Source organism: Leopardus geoffroyi, chromosome A3 (assembly GCF_018350155.1).
Source record: "Leopardus geoffroyi isolate Oge1 chromosome A3, O.geoffroyi_Oge1_pat1.0, whole genome shotgun sequence".
Lineage (NCBI taxonomy): Eukaryota > Metazoa > Chordata > Mammalia > Carnivora > Felidae > Leopardus > Leopardus geoffroyi.
Window position 1 is genome coordinate 138,320,596 of NC_059336.1, and position 23,634 is coordinate 138,344,229.

Genomic DNA, 23,634 nt, shown 5'->3' on the forward strand with positions numbered 1-23,634 from the left:
CTTTCTGTGGTCGTGGTCATTCATACACGCATATAAGGAATTTATATTTCATCTGTGTTAGTGTTTGTTCACTGAGATCTCCAGGTTGATTTTCCTGTTAACTCTTTTACAAGCAAGGTTTTTTGTTTGTTTTTTTAACAAGAAAACTAGGACATTATCTTTTTTCTCAACGATTCTGAAATATGATTTTGCCTAATTTGTTACAGTAATAGACCCCAGATCAACCTCTTGTTTTGATGGGCAGATTGTTTTAAGTGTTTTTTAAACTGGATTAAAAATCTTCATGTTAAAATTCATCTTTTTTTTTTTTAATGTTTTATTTGCGAGAGAGAGAGAGCATGAGCAGAGGAAGGGCAGAGAGACGGGGACGGAGAATCCAAAGCAGGCTCCAGGCTCTGAGCTGTCAGCACAGAGCCCGACGCGGGGCTCGAACCCATGAACCATGAGATCATGACCTGAACCAAAGTCCGCCGCTCAGCCGACCGAGCCCCCCAGGTGCCCCACGGTGTGTCCTCTGTTCAAAGCCATGGAGCACGTGGTGGTGGGTGTTCCGTGGCTGCGATATTGATCAGTCAGAACACAAGCGGGTATCTTCCCACTGGTTTACGCGTTGGTGTGATAAAGAAATACCCATTTTTACTTTATTCTTACTTAGGGTAAAAGACACCGTGAAAGGCCCCAGCTGGGTCTCGGGCCCTGCATCGGTGTCTCCTATTAAGAGGCAGACGGATAATCCAGGAACTTCCCAACCCTGTACTGGGATCCGGATTAACCACTGAGCCCCAGATACTTTATCCGTTTGGAATCTAGCCTCTAAGAGTCTCACATGCCTGTGGCTTTCCCTGGTTGCCTTTGTCCACGGTTCCTGAGTGAGCGGGTCCTGTCTCCGGTTTCCACTCTCTTCCGGCCCCCGTCTCTGTCCCTGTCTTTACGCAGAAGGAAGAGCTGGCGAGGGAGGAGGGGCCCCAGTGCCGTCCGAAGCGGCTCGTGCTGGATCATCTGAGTGGCCAGGTGTTTCAGTGACTTGCCGATCAACCACAGGCAGAGCTTTGCGCCTGTTCGTTATTTCTGCCCCTCATGTGAGCTCCCATCTGTCAGCTTGGCATTCCCGACTCCCCACTTTGAAGACCCTACCTGACTCCTTACAGAAGCGAAGGCAGCATGGTGGGCGCGTTGGAGGGGTGCTGGAGTAACTCCCGGGAGAGCCGGCAGCGGCCTCTGGACGAGTGTTCTCCTGACGGGTCTCCTGCCTCGGCCTGGCTCCACGCACGGCCGTGTGCGCTACGCTTGGGTTAAGAGACCACACGCTAGATTTAATTCACGTCAAAATCGTGCTGTAAAATATAGAAATGTCTGATACCGATCTCCCCTGAGTGGGTCATGGCTTTACTTACAAAGCTCACATTAAAATTTTTTTTTTTTTAATTTTTGAGGGAGACACAGTGATGAGGGGAGGGCAGGGAGGGGAGAGAGAGGATCCTGAGCAGGCCCTGCACTGTCAGCGGTGAGCCTGATGCGGGGCTCGAACCCTCGAACCTGAGCCGAAACCAAGAGTCGGACGCTTAACCAGCTGAGCCACCCAGGTGCCCCTACAGAGCCCACATCCAATCTCATGTTCTGTCTTGTGTGGCTTCTGTGTGGGCTCAGCAGTTTCTTCTGAGGGGTTCACACGGGCTGCTTCTCACCCTTGACATGGCTCCTGACTCCCCCTACACCCCTGAACCTGCCCACAGACGTCCCCACCCTCCTGTCCGCTTCACACAGCTCGAGGCAACTGGACACGAACACCTGCGTGTATCGCGGACGCTGGGGTGGCCAGCTCAGAGCTGGGAGGACACACCTTTTATCAAGGGTTTGTCAAGGGTTGATGGGCCCCAGACGGCTTCCAGCCTCCTACAGCTGGTTATCCTGAGACGAGTGCGGGTTTAGTCTGTGTTTAAGGAGGTAAAACATTTCCCAGTAGAAATGCAAACACGCAGTGATGGAAAAGCACACCAAGTGCCTGCGGATTTGCTGGTTTGCAGGGAGTCAAACCCCGCAGTGCAGCTCAGTTTCTGTGCTCTTACAAATCGGTGCACACGCGTGCACACGCGCTTTTACCAGCCGCGGCCAGGTCAATTTCCGGAGCCCTGCCGTGGCTGAGGGGGACCCTGGGGTGGGGGGGCCACTGAGCTCCTCGGACCATCGCTGCCTGTGCCTCCCGAGGGCGGGGGGCGGGTGACACGATCCCGTCAACAGGTCAGCCACGTCTCATGAGGTCACAGCGAGTTCTGCCGATGGGGTTCTTCCAGATGACGGCGACGTTTACCCCTGCAGATGTGTGATTTTCGAAGTGTGCTCTGACAGCTGAGCGCACACGGTTCCCCTGCCCGGGCTCTGCGTCCGCAGCGAGCGGCTCTGGGGTGGGGGTGGGGGGGGCTCGGGGTCAGGAAAGTTGAGAGCAAAGCACTCCTGTGGTGGAAGGGCCGATGGGACGGCTCGGCCGGGGGGCCGCCGAGCAACTTGCCAGCGCGGGCCTTGCACTTCCGGTGCCGACATGGGGTGGGCGGGGCGTCCGGGCGTGACCCGGATCTGCTGCCGTCCCTCAGGGTTCGCAGAGCTAAAGCAGATGGGATCTGAGAACGGTCATTTTGGTGGAAGGTGTTTTCTTTTGGAAGGACTATCATGCAAAAGTGTTTCGAAACCTCGGGCAATTTTAGGAACTGCACAGTAAGAAGTCAACGACGCAAGAAAGCCTCCATTTTAACATTTTAAGGTTAAAATGGCAGGAAATGAAGTGTTCGGTCTGCTACTGCTCTGGGTCTGAAAGGGAGAACATTCCCTAAAACACGAGCTGGAGCTTTGCAGAATGCAGGTGTGGAGACAGTGGGGAAACTGCTCATTTTAGGTGACGAGGAACAAAACCCAAAACAGATGCGGGATGAGTCACACCTGTGGCCCCTCTGCCTGTTGGAGGAGACGCTGTGTCTCGGCCACGATGTCACTCAGATTCTGCCAGCCGCCGGTCAGCCGCCCCCGCGACTCCCCTCCCCCGCCTTCTGCTGCCTGGGTGCGGGGCTGGCAGGATCCGCGTCCTGTCCCGCTTCGTGAGGACTGAGAGCCCCCAGCTTGGCCTCATCGTCCGAGGCGTTGGACGTCGGGGGTAAGTGCGTGTGCCGGATGGTATGCGTGCTCGATCGCATTTTCTTTTAAATTTTTTGTTTTTTTATTTTAGAGAGCGTGCACGCGAGCAGGGGAGAGGGAGAGAGAGAATCCCAAGCAGGCTCCACACGCAGCTTGGAGCTTGACTTGGGGCTCGATCCCATGACCCTGGGACCATGACCCGAGCTGATATCGGGAGCCCAATGCTTTGCTGACTGAGCTGCCCAGGCGCCCCTGGTTGCACTTTCTGAATCCCAAATGGAGCTCTGCAGTCTACAGGTGCTTTTTTTTTTTTTCTGCATTGGATGGAATGTTTGCAGTCAGCGCTGTCTGAGAAAGTTCTAGGTAGCCAGCCTACCAGCTGGTACCACCAGTGAGACCGACTCGTTGACCTTGGTTTCCCTTCCATCCTTGGTAAGTAGAGAGAACCCTTCAGAATTCCCCCTTCGTCCCACGTTAAAAAAAAATTTAATGTTTATTTATTTTTGAGAGACAGACAGCATGAGTGGGGGAGGGGCAGAGAGAGAGGGAGGACCCAGAATTGGAAGCAGGCTCCAGGCTCCGAGCTGTCAGCACAGAGCCCGATGCAGGGCTCGAACCCACGAACCACGAGATCATGGCCTGAGTCGAAGTAGATGCTTAACCGACTGAGCCACCCAGGCGTGTCCCACGTTTAACACAGTCGCCTCCTCTGTGCTCTGCTCAGGTCCAAGTGTTGGTGACAGAGCGGGGAGGGGAGCGGCACCGTTTCCGTGGAAAGTGACGTGTGTGTCTCCTGCGTGTGCGCTGAGACGGTAGGCAAAGCTCTCGGAGCTGAGAACCAGGCACACGGCGCCCCCAGCTCTCACGCTGGGCCTCCGCACGGCCTTCGGAGACGCGGCAGGAAACGTGTTCGGGGGTCTCCATTCTCCCGAGCACATCTGGGAAGGTGCGCTCCGGGGCCACGATCGCCAGCTTGTGGCCCCGGGACAGGCCTGCCTGCCAGGGGTGCTGACACCAGCCAGAGAGGCCTTGCTGTCCCCAGGGCCTGGCGCAGTCGCCTTACCAAGAGGGGAAAGAAAGCCCCCGGGGCCGTCCGGATGTGGCTCCGTAAGTGGTGGTAAATTTGCTGCCTTATTGTTACCGCCTTGAACCATTGTTCTAAGTCACCCACTTTTGGACTAATTCTGGGTTGATAACGGATGGATTAACCATAAATCCTGAACAGCGATGCCCCCCTCCTCCCAAAAATGTGCTGTTGGTGGGTCAAAAATTTTGAGAACAAGTGGGGTCAGACCCATGGGGAGAGAAGACGGGGGTGAGCTCGTCCCCCCCGATGCAGGCCGGGAAGCGAGGGGCAGACGGTGGGAGTGTCGGGGAAGGTGGGCGTTCCCGGCCCCTGTCCCCGTCCCCCGCTCTGGGCATCGGCAGGGTGAGCCGCCTGCCCTACGGTCCGACCGTCCACAGGCCTGCGGTGTCCGGCTCGTGTGACGTGAGCCCCCGTGTGGGTGACGATGTGGTGGAAATGTGTCCCCTGGTGGGTGCGTGGGGGCGTCGGTGGCCGCGGGAGGCACTAAGAGGTCGGATCCCGAGTGTCGCTGAGGCTTTAGCCCAGGCGATTGCTGTCCGCCCACGGCAGGACCCCGGCTCCGAGCTGGGCAGCGTTCGCGACGCGAGCTCCTCTGTTGTCTCTGTTGGGCTCTTTGCCGCAAGTGACAGAAACCCAACGTGTAGGGGCTTCTGCCGGGAAGCACGAGCGACGGCTGACATGTGGCGTGCCTCTGGGTGACAGGGACAAGTGTCACCCCCTGCCTCCCGTCCGCCGTTTCCGCAAAGGTCTCACTCCCTTGCAAGTAAGACGTCTCAAAACAGCGGGAACGTGGTGTCCCTGCACCTGCCCAGCTCTGGTCCCCGTGCTTCCCAGGGAGGGTTCCGTGTGCCTGCGGCCGGGTCGGGAGCTCTGATGAGGGGGACGGGCTCCCCCAGGGCAGCTGGGCTGCGAGGGGCCGAGCACCTCAGAGGAGGGGGCGGCCCTGGTGCCCGGCCACCCCCAAGCCGAGCCGTCCGCCCGATTCCCCCCGTGCTCACGAGGCCCCGGGGGCCTGAACCCGGAGCAGCGCGTGGAATATTCAGCCACAGCGGAACTTCTGGATGGACGGGCACAGAGGGGAGGGAATAGTGGCCTCTGGTCCGTGCGGGGAGAGGAGGGTGGTCTGGCTTCTGCGTAGACAGCTCACTATGGTCTCTCCAGGGAGGGCGGCTCCTGTAGGTTCCAGAAAGACCCAGATCAGGATTACGTGCGGACTCTGGCGGCCGTGGCTCCTGACCACACCTGGTGGCTGTGGGGCTCTGCCACGGCTCTTGGAATCCGCGGTGCCCTCGGGAGCCGCCTCGACCTGCAGCCCCGCTTTGTGTCCGGGCCCTCGGCTGCCGTAGCGCAGCACCACGGGCTGGGGCTGACGTCCGAGGCCAGGGGCTGCCTGCTCGCCATGTCTTCACACGATGGAGTGGGGAGAAGGCTCTGGAAGGCTCTGGAACTGCCTTTCTACAAGGACACTGATCCCATCCCGGGGCCCCACCCTCACGTCCTCCCCTGACCCCGGTCACCCCCAAAGGCCCTTCCTCCCAAGGCCATTCCCCCGGGCCCCAGGGCATCACCGTGTGAGGTGTGGGGGAAACACCAGCCCACGGCGCACCAACAGCAGAAGCTGAAAAGCTTCCCCTTGGAAACTCGGGATTTAAGGTCTTTCTGTTGGTGAGAACACGGTCTTGCCTCCGCCTCCAGCCTGCCCGCCAGGCATCCCCCCGGTGCGAACGACCTTCCCCGAGCCAGAGAGCGCCCACCTGGCTGCGGGGAGGACGGCTCGTGCTCTTAATTAGAAACCCAGCAGCGCCCTTTACCTTGACAGGCAGCTTGTCCACGCGCACTCGGTCCAGCAGCCCTCAATCCTGACTACACTGGGGCGAAAATCAGCCTGTTCACGTGCGCACGGCCGCACCCAGCCCTGGACAAAGATGCTGGAAACTTCCCAGCTCTCTGTCCTCCCCGTCTGGCTGGGCCCCGAGGAGGGAAGGGCGGCCCGCGGGAGGACAGAGGAGGAGCTGGGTGAGGGTCTGGGTGGGGGAGGGCGAGGGTCAGGGGCTCTCGGGAGGACGGGAAGACGGGGGTCCGGTCCTCGGAGCCTCTGCACGTGGCAGCTGGCAGCTCACGAGCTGAGTGAGCTGTGAGCAGGAGCCCTTTTCCGAATTTCCGTGTTTCCATTCGCAGTTTTCTGCCCTAGGAAGTTACTTTTCACTGCATCCTCTTGAAGGCTGCGTGTGGGGCCAGGGCGCCGGAGGCGAGCTAGGCAGAGGTGGGGCTGGGCCTGTGCGGGCAGCGACCGCGCCCAGGGCGTCCGTCTTCTTCTGGAGTGAAGGGAGCTTAGCTTCTCTGAGCAAAGAAGCCTCCGCCAAGACCCCTCTCTTCTCCTTTCCTGTCGTTATTGTCTTTTTCCCGTTAAAAGTGCTTGTGTTGACCTTACACAAACTGTTCTGCAAAATCAGCTGTTCTGAAACCTACATAGAATCTAGACCGAGCGATACAGTGACCCCGGAAAGGACAAATCGATGAGATCGATGTGATTTGTGTTCTCGCCCGTGTGTTTCCCGGCTGCTCCCTGGTCACTTAATGCTGGTGGCTCCCCGGGGACGCTGGCTGCGCTGACAGTATTGATCGCCCTGGCAGGATGAGGGGCGGGGGTCCCCGAGGACGCAGGGCCACCCCGGCACAGCCAGGTACAGGGCACGCCCTCCGCGGGCCTTTGCTGCTTCCCGGGGCCACACGTCTTGGCATCGGTGCTGGTGGCGCTGAGATGCCCAGGGTCCCCCCGTGCCCACAGCCCCAAGTGCCAGGAGGGATGTGCCTCCTGCACTCCCACACACACTTCCTGGGGGACGGGAGAAGGGAGCCCTGCTTGGACCGTAGGGGACCCTTCTGTGAGGCCCGTGGGTCCCAGTTCTGCTACTGCATAGCTGTGTGGCCTGGGGAAGGTCACTCAAATTCTCTGTGCCTCCGATTTCTTCTCTGGAGAGGGAGCGGGGCTGCGGGGACTGCCCGCTGAAGAGCGCAGGACGTGGAGAGCACGACCGCTTGTTTTACGGTATTGAAAACACCTGCTTGCGTCCGAGCGCGCGTCACTGAGCAGGTGTGCTGAGTTCCTGGCCGATCAGGAAAACTTCACGTTCGGGAAGCCCAGCCGGGAGCCCTGTTGGCATTCGGGTCCTCGTGGCCGTGATGAGGCAAGGATCTCCACGAGAGCATCCCGGGTGGGGGCGGGCCCTAAACCCAGGACTGGCGACCCCGTATGACGAGGAGAGAGCCCAGAGGGAGGCCGCGGGGTCACAGCTCCCGGAAGCTGGAAGAGGAAAGGGCTGGGGGCTCCCCCGGAGCCTGCGGGAGAAACCGACCTGCAGACCCCACGCCGTGGCCGCGGGAGGACAGGCTTCTGTCCTTCTCAGGCACCCAGTCCGGTGGTTCCCGGGAAGCTGGCAGAGGCTGGTTCCCCATTTTCCCTCGAGGCTGGAGTGTCAGCAGGGTCACCAGCAGGTAGGGGCGGAAGCTCGGGCCGCGTCTCCCGGGCAGTGGTGGGGAGGTGGTGGGGGACCAGGCTGGAAGCAGGTGGCCGAGGCGGGACCCCGCACCCGCGGCAGGGTTAGGGGCAGCTCCAGCAGGAAGTCTCTGAGGCTGAGCCTGCGTCCCCCCTGCCGCTTCCAGGTGTCTTGGGGTCCCGTGGATGGTGCCCTCATCTCCGGCCCTTGGACCAGACCCCTCTCCTTGCTGCTCGGCCCTGGGGCTTCTCTCTGGCCGTAGACCTGGTCCTGCCCTTTCTGAAGGGGCCTTAGTCGAAGGCCCCTGATGGTGTGGCAGAGTCCCCAGTCCAGTGTGGGCTGTCAGTCCTCCGCGGGGCTGCCCCTGACCCCCGCCCCCAGGGGCTCCTGTGTCGCTGCCTCAGCGGGGTCGGCAGTCTCCCCGGGTGCGTCCCTAGCGGGGAGTCCTGTCCTGTGCCCGGTGCCTCCCGGGATGGCAGTTTGAGCGTCTGCAGTCCCGTCTGTAGGACGGACAGACCTCAGGGAGAAGAGCCCAGGGAGGGCTCCTTGGGATGATGGTGCCCAGTCCTGCAGAACACTCCCCTCCTGGGCAAGGTGACATCCAAGTGGCCCTGTGACCCACGTACCCGGGAAAGAGTCAGTCCACTTCCTAGAGGGGTTGGCGCAGGGGGAGCTGACGTGTATCTGTGCCTCCTTCCTGCTGGGAACTTAGGTGCAGGCGCGATCCTGTTCCAGCGTCGCCACCAAGCTTCTCCACGTCTGTCACGTGACACGCTGGCCTGAGGTTCAGAAGGTCACCCGGCCGCCGGGAAGCTGGGCAGGTGACCCTGCCGCGGCTGCGTCTTGGCCTGGGTGGGCTGTGGGGGTGTCGGCCTGCCTGCTGCCAGCCTGGCTCGTGCAGGGTCAGCGTGGGCCCTCGGCGGGGGACGGACCCTCCTTCCGCAGGACGGCCGTGGACGTGGAGAAGCCATGCTCACCACCCACGATCCCCCAGGGGGAGGAAGACCCTCTTTCCTGGGCTGGTCGGGACCCGGAAGGGGAGGGGCAGCCCCCCACCCCCACCCCCATCAGGGCCCTTGGCCGTGAGCTTGTGGGTCACCTGGCAACTTGCCCCTGCACCAACGACCACGCCGGGGCCTGGCTCTGCCCTGTGCCACCCACTCTGGTGACAGGCCACCTTCGTCGCCCAAGGTGCCTCCGTGCTCCGCCTACCTATGCCCCCTGCCTGCATAACCCCCTCCTGCTGTCCCTGTGACCGTGCCTGTCCCTTCCCGTCCAGCGCCGCCCAGGACAGTCTGACGGGAGCCATACGGAAAGTTAGAAGCGAATGATGTCATCTTTCGTCCGTGGTCTCCAACCTGCTCGCGTTTCCACGTGATCTGCATGAAGCCTGTTAACCAGAGGGTCTCTGTTTAACTGAGTGTTTGCTAAAGTCTTCAGGTGCTCGGCAGTGGCCCGCGGTGACGGCTGGCTCAGCCCAGACCCTGAGGCCGTAGTCCCCAGGCCCGGCCCGAGCTGAGCGGGGGCCAGCGGGCTTGGGCCGCTCTTGGCGCCATCTGTGGGTCCTTCCGTGTCACCTGGGGGCGACGGCCTCTGCCGCCGGGGTTGCCATGGCGGTGCGGTCAGTAGCCCGGCGCTCTGTGGGGTGCCCGCCCGTCCCGGGCTGCTGGGCCACGGTTGCTGGCGGGATGCGGGGCCCTCTCCTCCAGGGGGTGGCTAGAGAACGGGGGTGCGGCCCGTCCACGCTGGCAGGGCCTGGTCCTCAAGGGCCTCCCTGGGCGGCGTCTGGGAGGGGCGCCCTCCCCGGCTGGCCTCCCAGGGGGCGAGCTGGGCGCAGTCCGGGCCGCCGAGGGAGGGCCGGTGGGGCTCCGCACAGAGGTGGGTGTGAGTGAGCCACGCGCACCTGTGTGGGCGGGTGTGCACCTGTGACCGTCACAGAACGTGAGCTTGTTTCGAGTGTCGCGCACCCCCTGCCCGGCCTGGGGAGGCGCCAGGACCCTGCTGCCCGGCAGGCTTCCCCCGGCCTTCACTGTTCCCTTGGGCACCTCCCCCTGCCCCGGGAGGACCAGCTTGTCTGTGCGTCCTGGGTGCGAACCTGACCTGGAGGGACCCGCTTGCCTTCTGCAGCCCGGAGGCCTCGCTCCAGCCAGCTGTGGTGGGAGCCGCCCTAGAACCACTGGTTCGGTACTTTTTTTTTTTTAATATTTGTTTCTTTTTGAGAGGCAGAGCGTGAGAGGGGGAGGGGCAGAGAGAGAGGGAGACGCGGAATCTGAAGCAGGCTCCAGGCTCTGGGGCTCGAGCTCATGAGCCGTGAGATCGTGACCTGAGCGGAAGTCAGATGCTTAACCGACTGAGCCACCCAGGCGCCCCTGGTTCATCGCTTTAACATAAAAGCACCATTAAAAAAAAAAGTGCTTTACTGGGCGCCTGGCCGGCTCAGTTGGTAGAGCACGCAACTCTTGATCTCGGGATTGGGAGTTCAAGCCCCACGTTGGGTGTAGAGCTTACTTAAAATCTTAAAAATTGTACAGCTGTCGTCTCGCAGGACCACTCCCCGTCCTTGCTCCCCCGGGATGGTCCCTCTGACAGGCTGCGCGGTTCCAGCCCCTGTCCTTTTCCAGGGCTGCAAACGTGTATCTCTGAGCACTGTGTGTATTTCTGCGTTTTTGAAACAAGTGCTGTTTCGGTGTACCTACACTTTTATATCCTAACTGTTCACCCACATGTTTGTGTATGTGCACATCAGTGTATCGTTTAGATCATCCTCTTAACTGCGCACTGTTCTAGTATAGAACCCGTCACCCTTTCTCTAGGGTGTGTCAATCCCCTTTTAAAAGCAAAACCTTTGCCAATGTCGATGCTTCCCTCTGATTATAGGAAAAAGACCGCAGATACGCTCATTACGTGGAAAACTTTTAAGTTCAGAGACCTGGAAGAGAAAACATAAATGACCTTGTGTCCACTCTACCCCTAACTACCAGTGCCATCTGGTGGTTTCCGTCTTTTAACATGTATGTCGTTTATATAAACATCTCTTAGTTTGTGTTTTGCCGGGTCATTAAAACTTTAACGATATGATCTTCGTATCGTGTAAACCCATCTTGGGTACGTGTTATGATCCTATATAATTGATGAAATGGTCCCGTTTTTCACTATCTTCTTACTATAAGTGACCTAATCATTGACTCCCTGCCTGTTCCTTCTCTAGAAATTCTGCGGCTCCCTCCCTGCTCTCAGGGGTTGATTGACGGCTTCCCACTGGGGTTACCTGCCATGAACCACGCCTCGCTGCCTGCTGAGCGGGTTCTCCGGGGGTGCGATCTCTCGCCAGACCGTGTCCCTGTGTTCCTGTGTCCCAGAGCCTGGAGCCCTGATCCAGAGGGGTGGACAGTGAGCACAGAGCCTGGATCAAAGGCTGAGGAAGGGGAGCGTGCTGGGAGGAGTGGGGAGAGGGGAGGGAAGGTCCCCTTCTCCGGGCGCCCACAGCGTAGGCCTGTGGGAAGAGTGGGGCTTGGGTCGCCATAACGGATACCACAGACGGGGACTTTGACAACAGAGACTCATGACTCACCCTCCCGTGGGCTGGGGGCGGGGAGTCTGAGGTCAAGGAGCCGATGGGCTGGTATCTCCTGGGGACTCTCTCCTTGGCTGTGTCTTTGCATGGCCTTTCCTCTGCATGTATCCCTGGTGCCCCTTCTTGTAAGGACACCAGTCCCGGTGCACAGGGCTCACCCTTGTGAGCTCATTTAACCCCAGTTACTTCCTTAAGGAGCATCTTCAAACACAGCCCCATTGGGGATTAGGAGTTTAACCTGTGGATTTGGGGGCACATAATTCAGTCTGATGCTGGGCGAACAGCTTGCCCGTGTGGGAAGCAGGAGGTGCAAAGGCCCCGTGGCAGGACACGCAGGCCTCCCTTGGCTCTGAGCCAGGGTGGCTGGAGCACAGGGGAGAGGCGGTGTGGGGGTAGTCAGGACCGGCCTCACCGAGCTTCGGACCCTGGTTCAGGGATGTGGGGCAGCCTCGTTTGGCGGTCAGAACCTGTGGAGGGCTGGGGGCGGAGGGAGGCGTAGTCTGTCTGCCTCGTGGGGGAGAGTGGAGAACGGAAGGCTGATGGTGTTGTAACAAGCCCCTGCAATCCCCTAAGAAGAAGGGAAACTGAGGCTCAGAGAATCCCAGTTGTTTAACCGAGGCCACACGGTTCTCGGTGTGCAGACCCCACAGCCTCCGTCCCTTTGTTGTCAGACTGCAGAGAGTGTGACATTCCTTCCGAAGCCATCTTGGGGGCACGTGCCTCATGGCTGGTGCTGTTCTAGAACACGGCTCAGCGGTCTGCAGCCCGTGGGCCACACGTGGGCCATAGCCTGTTCCTAAGCGTCCCGCAAGCTTCAAATGGCTTTTACGGCCTTGAGTTGTGACAACAGGACAAACCAAGCAGAATTTCCGCCAGACCTGGCGTGTGGCCGCGAAGCCTGGCGCGTTTGCTCTCCGGCCCTTCCTGGAAACGCGGGCCCGTGACTCTTCTGGAACGTCGGTGAGCGGAGCCTGGCGCCACACTCGCGGTGGGCACCACGGAAGGCCGTGTGCAGGGAGGTGACCCGACAGGACGTCGTGGAAGTGGCCCCGTGAAGACCTGGGAGGACTTAGCAGGGTGACCCGCCCCCAGGGTGCAGCGGGGGTCTCGTGGAGTCCTTTCGGTGACAGGCGCTCCTGCCTCTGGGCTGGTGTCCCACACGTGCTAGTTAATGGCTCGCTGAGTTTGCATCATCGGGTCGGTCCCCTCTGTGACCCTTTGACTCGAAGAGTACTCGTGTACAGCATGCAGAGGACGAGCCGAGATGCCACGTTTGAGATAACCTGGGAGTCCGGTGGCTGTTCCCTTCTCCGTCCGGGAGGAGAGTGGGGAGGAGGGCAGGCGGCCCTTTCGTTGTCCGCGCTCGGAACAACGGCGGGTGCGGAACGGGATCTGTGGGCTCTTATCTGCCCCTGCGGACGGCCCTCGTCGGAGCCGCGTGTCCCGGAGCGGGGCTGGCTCGGCCGCCCCGGGCACGGTCGGGGCGGGGAGAGGGGCCTGGCGCGCAGCACCGCGTTCCCTCTTGCTCCTTCTAGAGGTGCGATGGGGACCGAGCGTCGGCCAAGCGCGGGAGAGCCTGGCCTCGAGAGGCTCCCGGTCTGCCGGAGGGGCAGGCACGTCGTGGGATCGACGCAGAGGACGCAGAGCCACCAGCCCGAGGCCACCCGTTTGAGGGAGGACAGCTCTGGGCCGCGGTCTCGGGGCTGCAGGAAGTATCCGTCTGTTTCGGTCGAGTTCGGTCCGTCTTCAGCCCCTTCCGTCCGAGCAGGTCGGGATCCCAGCTTCGGATGTGCCCGGGCTGCGTGGCCTGCAGAGGAGAGGCCAGAACCCACAGGCTCGGGTGTTTTCTGGAGAAGGCCGGGTGGCGCCCTGGGGCTGGGACGTGCTGGCGGCCCTGGCACCCCGGCTGGCTCCGCGGTGCCTAAGAGTGGGACGGCCACCCTGGTGGTCTGGCCCCCACCGTCCCAGGCCCCGTCCCAGGCCCCGTCTCCTCCCCGAATCTGGGTCCAGTTCCTGGGCAGAGCCGTCGCTCCTCCGGCCTGGCCAGGCAGACGCGTTCTTGGTGTAACTTCTGCATCTGATGCCCAAAGCCAGTGTGTGCAAGGGCCCGGGGGTAGGGGGCAGGGACACGCCAGGTTAGCCTCTCTGGGGGTGTCCTGCTACCATCTGACCTGCCTGTGTGTGACAGGCAGGTGAAGCGTGACCAGATCACAGGAGGGCAAACAGCTGCCCGAGAGGGAGGGGAGGCCTCCCTGGAGGGGGCACGGTAGGGCTGCCGGCTGGGGCTGAAAGGTCCCAGAAGGAAAGCAGAAGTGGGGCGAGGACTGGGCGGCCCGGAGAGCGCCTGGGTGAGGGGAGGGCAGCCCGTGTGAGGCAGAGGCGCCCAGGCAGCTGTTAGATTTGAGATTCTCCTTTCTGCCTGCAAGACCCTGGCGCCACGAGGGTGGCGTGGGCCATGCTAGAAGGGGGTGGGGCCCGGCAGGAACCTTCCGACTGGGGGCGGGTCCTACCCCGGGTGGGGGTGGGTGGGGGAGTGAGGGGGTGGCACGGAACCCCCGGAGGGGAAACGGTGTGGGGCCTGGACCTGGGGAGCGCGGTCCCACGCGGTGCTGAGCTGTGTGGACCCCTCCTCTCACAGCGGCCGCACGATGGGTCTGTGTCCCCCACCGGCCCGCGGGGCAGCCTCTACGGAGCGGGTGGGTCCACGGCGCCCCTGAGGATCTGGGGCATGTTCTGAAGGTCAGCGGGTCTCTCTGCTTGTTTCCGGGATGGATTCTTGTGTTTGTTTTTCCAATTTTAAGATAAAGGAACACCGGGTGTAAGTCGGAGAGATCTCTGGGTTATCCTGGGGCAGCCTCCTTTCCCACCTTGCAAGGGTGAGGCAGTGCCTTCTCCCAGGGTGTCTGAGCCCTGGTGCCCCAGGCTCCTGGCCCGCTGGGTGTCCCCCCTGCCCACGTGCTCCTCTTGTGCGTGGGGCTGGGGAGGGAGGCTGAATTTGGGGGTACAGATACCAACTTGCTGGGGAACCTTGAGTCCTTTCCCTCGTTTACTTGGCTTGTCTCCAGCAGCCCTCAGTAACCCCACTGCTTCTTGCACAGCCCCGCGGGCCCCCTCCGTGTGTTGTGCCAGGTTGGGAGGGGAGAGCCCTCTTGCCTCCCCAAAGCGAGCTGTGAAGGAAAACCCTCAAGGTGAAGGGATTCAAATGACCTCCCAGTGTTTATTTTTCTCTTCAAAGAGAAAGCTTCTCTTAAATATTTGTTTTTAACGTGTATTTATTTTTGAGACACGGCATGAGCCGGAGGGGGGCAGAGAGGGAGGGAGACACAGAATCCAAAGCAGGCTCCAGGCTCCGAGCCGTCAGCACAGAGCCCGATGCGGGGTCTGAACCCATGAACCGTGATCATGACCTGAGCCGAAGTTGGATGCCCAACCGAGCCCCCCAGGCGCCTCAGGGTGTCCTACTCTTAGGAGTCCCCTGTATGTATGTAATCGAACTTCTTTCCTGTTACCCTTATTGGTCAACTTGATTATTAGGCCACAGAACCTGGAAGAGCAGAGGAGAAAACTCTCCACCCCCGAGGCTGGTGTGGAGGGCACGTCTTCACTGCGGGCCATTCCTCCCCCCGCAGTGGCTGCGGCTGGGGTCCTGGGCCTCCGACCAGCGCTGCCCGCAGGGGGTGAGGACTTTTCCCGTGCTCCTGTCCCAGTCTCTGCCTGCAGGGTCTGGCGGAGGGGAGAGTGGAGAGTCCGTTTTTCCTTTTACAAACCCAGACCAGCAGGAGAGAGTATCTGTGGAACGAATTCCTGGGATCCAGCGACTCGGGTGAAGGTTTGTTACGAGCACTCTTGGTTTTTATCAATCCTTTTCCTCCCGGAGATGGTCACTGCTTTTGTCTTTGTTGTGTCTTTCGTCACAGGGCAGAGTCACCACCGGGCAGGGCCAGCCCCGGGGCTGGCGTCGCTGGGGTTGAGGTGCGTGGGGGTCGAGGCCTTGCTAAGGGGCGTCTTGGGAGCCACGGCTGTGTGGCTGGTGGGCACGTGTGCAGAGTTTCCAGGCCGCCGGAGCGGTGGCCGCCGATCTCACAGGCTCCGCGTGAGGGTAGGTTGGCCACGTGACGGGTTAGATCGTGTCCCCGCCAACCGCAAGAAAATTCCGTACGGGAGGTCCGCTGTGAGACCCCACGGTCCGCAGCCCAGAGGCGCATCCCTCTCGGGCGTCCGCGTGGCTCCGAGAGACCCACAGCTCAGCTGGGAACAGCTACGAGGTTCTCCTTGCGTCTTGCTGTCTGTCCTGATGGCCACTTGGTGACCGGTGAGCGCATCGTGTCTGGGCTCCGCCAGCCAGCCAGACGGTGCACTTACTCGGGTGTGTCTGGTGGCCGGCTGAACCGGCTGGGCACCCCAGACCCAAAGCCACCAGCAGTGCTCTGTCGGGCCAGGCCAGCTCTCGGGAACTTGCCGTCAGGGGCTTTCGTTCTGTCCAGCTTTGTGGTCTTGCCGGTGCTGGAAAAGCCCCATTCCAGCCGCACCTGCTCGGGGCCCTCGATTCGCGGGGTCCTGGAGGCACCTCCCCTGTCGGGAAACTGGACACGCGATTTACCCCATTCTGACCACCTGCGGGCCCTGAGCGTTTGCTTGCCGAGGCTGACTGCACATTTTGTGTCCTCGAGGGTGTGCGTCTTCTCTCCACCTGGGAAGCCTTTCTGCGGCTTAACCAGCATCACTGTGGGGTGAACCTACCACCCTACTGGTTAATGGCCAGATGATGATCCTTTGAGTTGGTCGTATTTGAAAGAAAAACTTGTTTTAGAGAGCGCTTCTCCTAAACAAGGGCCTGGCTGGCGTCTACGGAAAAGACCGAATTCAAAAGCAGATGAAAAGTCTAGGGGCATCAGGGACTCCCTTAACTAGATGAAAGAACAGAAATTACGTAAAAATTAAACTTGACGTCCAGTGTCGGTTCCCCCTTCTTAGAGCCCGAAGCGTTTGTCACCCCACCTTCCGCCACACCTGTCTCGTGTCAGAACCGTCGTCCTGGAAGCCATTAGGCACCCACAGAAGTGGCACATTCCCACTAAGCTCATTTTGTGTCCCGAGAACTGGGCTTGGCCAGGTTGGGGGCTCCAAAATCTGGCCACACGTCCCTGTGGGCTGCATCCTGCTTGCGGCCGGATCTGGCTGGACAGAGATGTGAGCCAACCTCCCCCACCCCCACGCGGCCAGGGTCCTTCCACCACGCTGCCCGCCCTGGGCCGGTGGGGGGATTACTGCCAGGATCCCCCAGTGTAGTTGGGAATGTCAGTTCAATGGAGTCCCAATTTCCTTTTGAGAAGAACCCCCGATGCATGGGACTTGGGGAGGCCGAACAGCCGAAGGGTCCTGACCAGGGCTGCTCTTGGGTGAACGCCCAAGGGCCGTAGGCAGAACCTGATCCATGACCGTCCGCTTGGGTATTCTGCGCATTCTGTGTCTCTGATTGGTGTTTAGCATCGGCTGTGGGAGGCTGTGTTTGATGGATATACCGACCCCTTCCCGTACTTCACGGTCTTGGGAAACATGGAAAAGAACTGTGATTTTAACCGAAAGGGCAGGATGGTCCACCCTTTTGAGTTGTTTTGCTCAAGCCTTGGTTGAAATTGCCCCTGCTTGGATCCAACGGCTGGGAAAACGAAGGTGGGGTCCTCGCTGCCGGCCTCCGACTGCTCCACGTTCGTGGTGTCTCTGCCAGGCAGAGGAAGGGGCGCGTGCGCGTGACTCACGGAGCCATCTGGCCGCCCTTCGCCCAGCGTATGCCGACTTGTACCGATGGGGACACCTTAGGGTGGACCCTCGTGTGGCTGCAACATACTTACGTGGACCCTGCTGAACAAGGCAAGGAACGGACCCGGACTCTGGTCCTTCTGGCCCCTTCAACGGCCAATTTTATCCTTACAAAGAATGGCTTTTGCCAGCCTTTTGAAATACGTTTGTAAAGAGGAACAATTTTATTGTGATCGACACGTGAATTACTGTTGGGCCAAAGTGACACTAGCATGTCCCTCGACAACCAGGGGACAGCCTGGGTAAGAGCGACTGCTCCCGGCGCCTCGCGAGACTGACAGGCCAGCCAGAGCTCGGGGTCAGGAGGTGAGGCTTCTCCTGGCGCGCTGTAGGAAATTGAGATCAGGGATGTCTTTTCCTCTTTTTTTCCTACAGATGGCCAATCCTTTGGGATGCATTCTGAAAAAGCGGGATGACTTTGATCCACAAACCCTGGAGAGAAAGCGACTCCTTTTCTTTTGCACCGAGACTTGGCCCCAGTACAAATCGGGGGAGGAAACCTGGCCGCCAGAGGGAAGCATCAGTCGTAACACCATCCTCCGACCGGGCTTACTCTGCAAACGTGAGGGGAAGGGGGGGAGGTCACCTACATCCAGTGTTTTGGGGCCTTAGAAAAATGAGGTACGTGTAAGCAATGTAAGGTCGATCCTGGCCTGTTGGCAGCCGTTTCCGAGGGCTCACGACCAGGAAGGGAGGGACCTAAGGCCCTGCCTGTACCCACAGCAAACCCAGAGAGAGGAAGGAACGTCTCCTACCTCGGTCTCCTCCTCGTCGGGTCCTCAACGTCCAGACTTACAAACATGCGCTTCTCCCTGCCGCCCACCTTAGCCAGGCCCTGCCCGTAACGTGGCCGACATGTTTCCCCTGCAAGAAGCTGGGGTGCAGGAAGGGGGACGCAGGGAGGCACGGCCATGGTAAGATTACCAGCACTTTTTTCATTACGGGATTTAAGACAGATAAAAGGAGATCTAGGTGAATTTTCTGATGACCCAGAGAAGTATATAGAGGCTTTTCCGAACATTACAGTAGGTATGAGTTGACGTGGAAAGATACAATGCTGTTGTTGGATCAGACTCTTTTTTAAAAATTTTCTTTTAATGTTTATTTTTGAGAGAGAGAGGAAATCAGACTCTTATTGAGACAGAAGCGTGGGGTTCTGGCAGTGGCTGGAAGAAATGGGGACGAGCAACTCGTTAATTATCATGGGACTGGAGGGTCCTATAGGGGACTTTTAGTTCCCTACTGGGGCTCAGGCATCCCCCCCGCCCCCCAAGATCCTAATTGGGACTATGACCATCCCATTGGGGAATGGTGTCACCATTTCCAAGCCTGTATTTTGGAAGGATTAAGAACTAAGGTTAAGCCCTTAAATTATGCTAAATTAGCCACTATCTCAAGACACAGGATGAAAGCCTGGTGGCCTTCCTGGAAAGGTTAAGGGAGGGTGTCATTAAATATACGGCTATCTTCCTTAACACCTTGAGGCCAAGACGTTTCTGAAGGGCAGAGTTTTCACTCAATCAGCCCCAGACCGTCCACAGAAGCTACAAAAATTGGCTGTTGGCCCGAAGGGACCCTGGAGGCTCTTACGAACTGCCTATCGGGTATGTTACAACTAAGATAAAGAGGAGAATGAAGAACCGGAAAGGAGGCTTAAAAACAACAAAACCGAGGCCTTTGCTGTGGCCTTACGTACTATGTCAGACCAGACTTCCCGAGGCCCTGGCACCAAGTGCCATTTATGTGGCTGTTAGGGCACCGGAAACGAGAATATCTTCAGAGGGGACAACACAAGTTGAAGCCCCTCCATCTGCCAGGGCTCAGATAACCAGTGTCCCCGAAAGGGCTCTCAAACCTACCGCCTGTTGGAAGCTCAGAGCCTCGGTAGCTCTGGGAATAGAGGGAAAACCGATTGATTTCCTTCTTGACCACGGAGCCACCTGGTCTGTCCTTTCCGCTCCTGGCCGAGCGTCCAAACGCAACGTAAGGATTAGAGGCGTCTCCGGAAAACTGAGGACTAAATTTTTCTCTCAGCCACCGGGGTGCATGTGGGGAGACCTGGTTTTTTCACATTCTTTTTCACAATGCCAGAGAGCCCCCCCCCCCTCCACCTTTGCCGGGAGGGACATTACGACTGGATGAGGGACTAGGGTGGATACTGGCCCCTGGACACAGGAACAGTTGCCTGAACTTACAGTAATCTGGACGCCGAAGGTCAGTCTCCCCTTGAGGTAAAATTCTGCCTCATGGAGTTGTTCCCATGGAAACTGGATGGCCAGAGGATGGAGAGCCATGAACTGGTTCAGGAGCTTAATCATTCTAATCAGCCATAACACAAGATCCAAAAACATGGAGGAGGGAGGAAGAACTATGGCTAAATTGCCAACAACAATAGGACCAGACACGTCGGGGACTCTCTGGATGGCTACCGTGTGCGTGTCTTCCCTTGGCGTGACCCCCTCCCTGGGAGGCATCGCATTTGGAAATACTATTGCTTGCTGGTCTAATACTCTGTTTGTAGGTCATTTGTAGAAGCTGTTGCACACGCCAGGAGAATAAGACCTCCAAGAAACTTCCGCCAGCCCTGACGTTCCAAACACCCTCCCATCACGTCCGCCTCCGGATGGACCTCTGGGCCTGCCCTGACTGCCATTCCCCTGTTCCCGCTCCCCTTCGGGAAGCAGTGAAGGTGGGGGGTCATCTGGGTTCCTAATGGTAGTCGGGAGTCACGTGTTCAGAGGGGGGTAGGGAAAGACAGGGTTACATAGGCAGAGAGGGAAAGGTTAGGACCTGAGGCCACTGGGTGGGAAAAACACAAGTATTTTGGAACAGTGCTGGGAGCTGCTGACCACAGCGAACGCCCTGGGGCGTGAGGTTCCTAAGAATGCGACGGAGCCCACCTACTCCCCTTCCGGTTTCCCTCAGGAACTTGACGAAAGACTTAAGTGTGGCCATAGACCGCCCCCCACACGATGGAGTCGGGCCCATCGGGAGCGGACAGTCCAGCACCCAGAGCTACCAAGCCAACAAGGGTAGGACCTGACAAGGGACAAGGGGGAAGGAGGGGGAGGGCGACCAGAACCTTCTAAAACAAGGACTCTTGCCTAGAGCCCCCGGGGATTCACTCGCAGACGTCCCCCTCTGTACAGAGAACTTTCCTGCTGTGCTTCCTTTCTGATCTGATGCTCTGATATGCTTCTCAGCTGCTTGTTTTATTGTGTCCCCCTCTTCATTCTTCAAAGCAGTGAGACAGCAAACCCGGGTTTTGAGGTAAAAAAGATCCCCCAACACTAGGATGAAGAAGTTCTCGGGTGAGCTTGCAAAGTCGTTTCCCCAGATATTTTGGTAACCCGGAACCTTAAAGCTTTGCTAAGTTAGATGAGAAGATAAATTCCTTGAGCATCTGGGTCATGACTGAAACTAACTGCTATCTCCTTTCACTCCCCCGCCACCCCCCCCCCCCCCAAAAGGAAGCCAACGGATCTTTGGGCCTATTATAAACATGTTTTCCACATTAAGCAAAACTGCACGACGAGGAAGCCTGTGTCTCTAGAAATTGGAAAATCTGAGTATGTTTTATGATCTAGAGAATGCTCCTGTGACGGTTCACAATTGCTTGTTGGCTTTCACTAGACATTAAGGATTTCTAGGGCTTAAAAATTCTAATATGATGGAAGCCACTAGAAATAATAAGGAAACCTCTCCGTATGCACGGGAAGTGTGATTTTGTAAAAAGAAGGGTCGGAGGAATGGTGATGTGCTTTTGTCGAGGACAAAGAAACTTGTAGGTTTGTGGAAAAGGAGGCTTGGGGGAGAAATTTTAATGTGTGGCCAAGCTGGCTAAGATTACAATTAAAATTTAATATCAAAAGTAAGTGGCACAAAATTGGTTTTTGCTCTGAAAAACGAAGTTTTCTTGAACTTCAGGTTTGCTGTTGACAACAGTTGATAAAAGTTTCTTTACTTTTCAAGTAACCCACCAGAAAGCCAAGATCTGGTGCCTTACCAGGTCTTTGTTTTCTGGCACTTTGACTAAATCAACCACTAAGTACTGTCTCACAATGGTCTGTGACCCTCTGTAGTCAAGTGTCCAAACGTGTTGATATTTTCAACAAACTTACCCAAATCGAAGTCTAAATAAGGCCTTTACTGACCTCGAACTAAGTTTTGAGAATTTCCAGAGGGTCCCTGAACATCTCCAAAGGTTGTTCTCACTTATACAAAGAATGATGTTCTGCTAATTAGGCTTATTTGATTGTGTTAAATTCTATGGAAAGCATGTGAAATACATGATGATAACCCACTGTGTCAGTAAATATTAATGTTCTGCAAGTTCTGAGATCCCCACACACCTAGAATATCCTGGATAGCATCACCAGTCATAACCGCAGTTCTCTCCGAATGTTACGTTCAGAAATAATCAAGTCGCTCTGTCGGTTCCGCGTCACGGACTCCCGTCGGATCTCTGACATCGGGAGTCTTGTCGTTGCACGTTGGTGCCCTGCCAGTGTCCTGCGAAGGCACCTCCCTCCAAGGAGTCACGGAAAGGACTGACAAGTAGGACCTGACATCGTGAAAGTGAGCGGGATGAGAAATTCTAGAACTAATAACGAGGAATGGATTCAAGCAGAACGAGTATTAGATGGAACCGAATGGATTCAGAACTATAATTTTACGACTTCTGCTTTGAAACATTGCCTGTTCTTTACCTTTTTCCAAACTTAAGAAAGCTTTCTCTTTTCTCATGGGATCAGCAATTTAAGATATTGCTTTGGGAACAAAGGTGAACGTTTTTCTCCCTCTTTGGCCCCTCCAGAATTTGCAAACTTCGTATTCTTGTGCAAGTGTACTGCCACTCAAATGAGTGATTTAGGAATCCGTTCTTGTAACAGGACATGATTGGGAATGTTGGTTATATTACCAGGCTCTGACCACAAGGTCTTATCTGAGGGAGATGTAAAGACTCCGAGATGATCGGCTTTCAGGAACTAAGGCTGACCTTAATGGAGCCTATGAAGGCCTTGCTTACAGGGTTCCTGGCGGCCTGACCCGGTGAGGAGGGAAGGTTGCTTCTTGGCAGGCCCAAGAATCTCAGGAGATGTTTGGAACCTTGAGAAGAGAGGAATTCACCCAAATCTGTATGTATTGCAGGCAAAGTCTGATGATGGCTCCTTCGCGCGGCTTCTCAGCCTGGAGAGTCTTTCAAAGTTCACAGGAGATTCCTTATGGAAAGTCTGAGCAAAGCGGACTTAAAAGTCTGTATGGTGAGCACTCTTCTTCTGCAGTTATGTAAATAACAAGGCCAAGGTACTGAAACTGTGAAAACAGAGTTAATCTTGCTGTGAATGTGGGGGTGACTGTAGAGAGAAATTATGTTTCAGTAATATGCCTTCGTGGACAGCAGATTCTAGTGCCGCTAACGGCCCGTGAGGTTTTGTTTTTACCTGTAACTGGACTACATCCCGAGTTCTTCTATTTTCTTCCTATATTTGGCTGCAACTCTCCAAACTGGCATTTCCAGTTCACCCCCTCCCCGCCACCAGTCCTTCTGACTCGGAATCGTTGAGAACCACAACTGCCCTTTCCCCGAAGCCGTGCAGGTTACAGCCGGACACTGTCACATAAAGTTCAGAGAAACCACAACAGCTCACGTGTGGATAACGGCCGCGCCTGCTGCTGTGCGGGCCACTCGGAGAGCTCGCCAGGCGGCCTCCCTGCAGGCCAGGCCCGTCTGTCTCGTTTCCACTGTCTGCTTCACCCCACCTGAAGATGCTGCAAGCCGGGCATCTGGACGTCTGTGCGCCTGGCTGCCTCCGGAACTCACCGAGACCGGATCTGCTCCCCAGATCAACTTGTCTCCCCAGAAATGCCTCTCATTGAATATCTGATGACTTGCCCCCAGACCTAACTCGGGAGCCTCCTGAAACGGAGCCGGCTGCTTAACTGAACGGCCCCGTCGTCAGGACTGGGAGGCTGGCTCAGTGAGCCGGAGCGGTCCGTCAGGCCAGAAGTTTCAGAGGTGGGACCGAGGCCGGGAGAGGATATGCGACCCCCAGATACGCTGCTCTGGCACGTGGATTAAACTGAGCTAAAGACCATCAAGATGTAGCAGATTTAAGAAAAAACTTGCCTCTCGCTTCTTGGAAGGGTTTGGACAGGAGGCCTAGCCCCCGGCGGGAGCTGTTACCGGCTATGAACTTTTATCTGAATGACCCATCCGCACAGCAGGGCAAAAATCTCATGACTGCAGATCTGTTGTCGTTACGGTCCTGTGAAGCCCCAGGCCTCCACCCCTTCCTCCGCTCAGGACAGCAGAAGCCTCCGCTGCCGGGCTCGTCCCGGGGTCTCATATTCTTATGGGGCCCCTGTATGTACATGATCAAACTTGTCTCCCGTTAACCTGTCTCGTGTCAGTTTATTAGACCAACCGAAGAACCTAGAAGAGTAGAGGAGAAAACTCCCTCCCCGATACTGTGTAAATACTGCACATGTGTCCCGACCCTCGGGACGAAAGACCACGCAAGGACACACGT

At 57.7% G+C, this 23,634-nt stretch overlaps 1 protein-coding gene across 2 annotated transcripts; it reads left to right on the plus strand.

Moving 5' to 3' along the window:
• Positions 1-10,269: 10,269 nt before the first annotated feature.
• On the plus strand, positions 10,270-23,500 carry LOC123581675 (bcl-2-binding component 3, isoforms 3/4-like). 2 transcript variants are annotated; one of them, XM_045447861.1, is made up of 2 exons: positions 10,270-18,015; positions 20,027-23,500. In XM_045447861.1, exon 1 carries the CDS (start codon positions 12,527-12,529, stop codon positions 13,475-13,477), a length of 951 nt encoding a protein of 316 aa, XP_045303817.1. In that variant the 5' UTR covers positions 10,270-12,526; the 3' UTR covers positions 13,478-18,015; positions 20,027-23,500. The 2 variants fall into 2 exon arrangements, with proteins under 2 accessions (XP_045303817.1, XP_045303818.1); XM_045447862.1 differs by having other exon boundaries at positions 10,270-17,722; positions 17,825-23,500.
• The last annotated feature ends 134 nt before the right edge of the window (positions 23,501-23,634 follow it).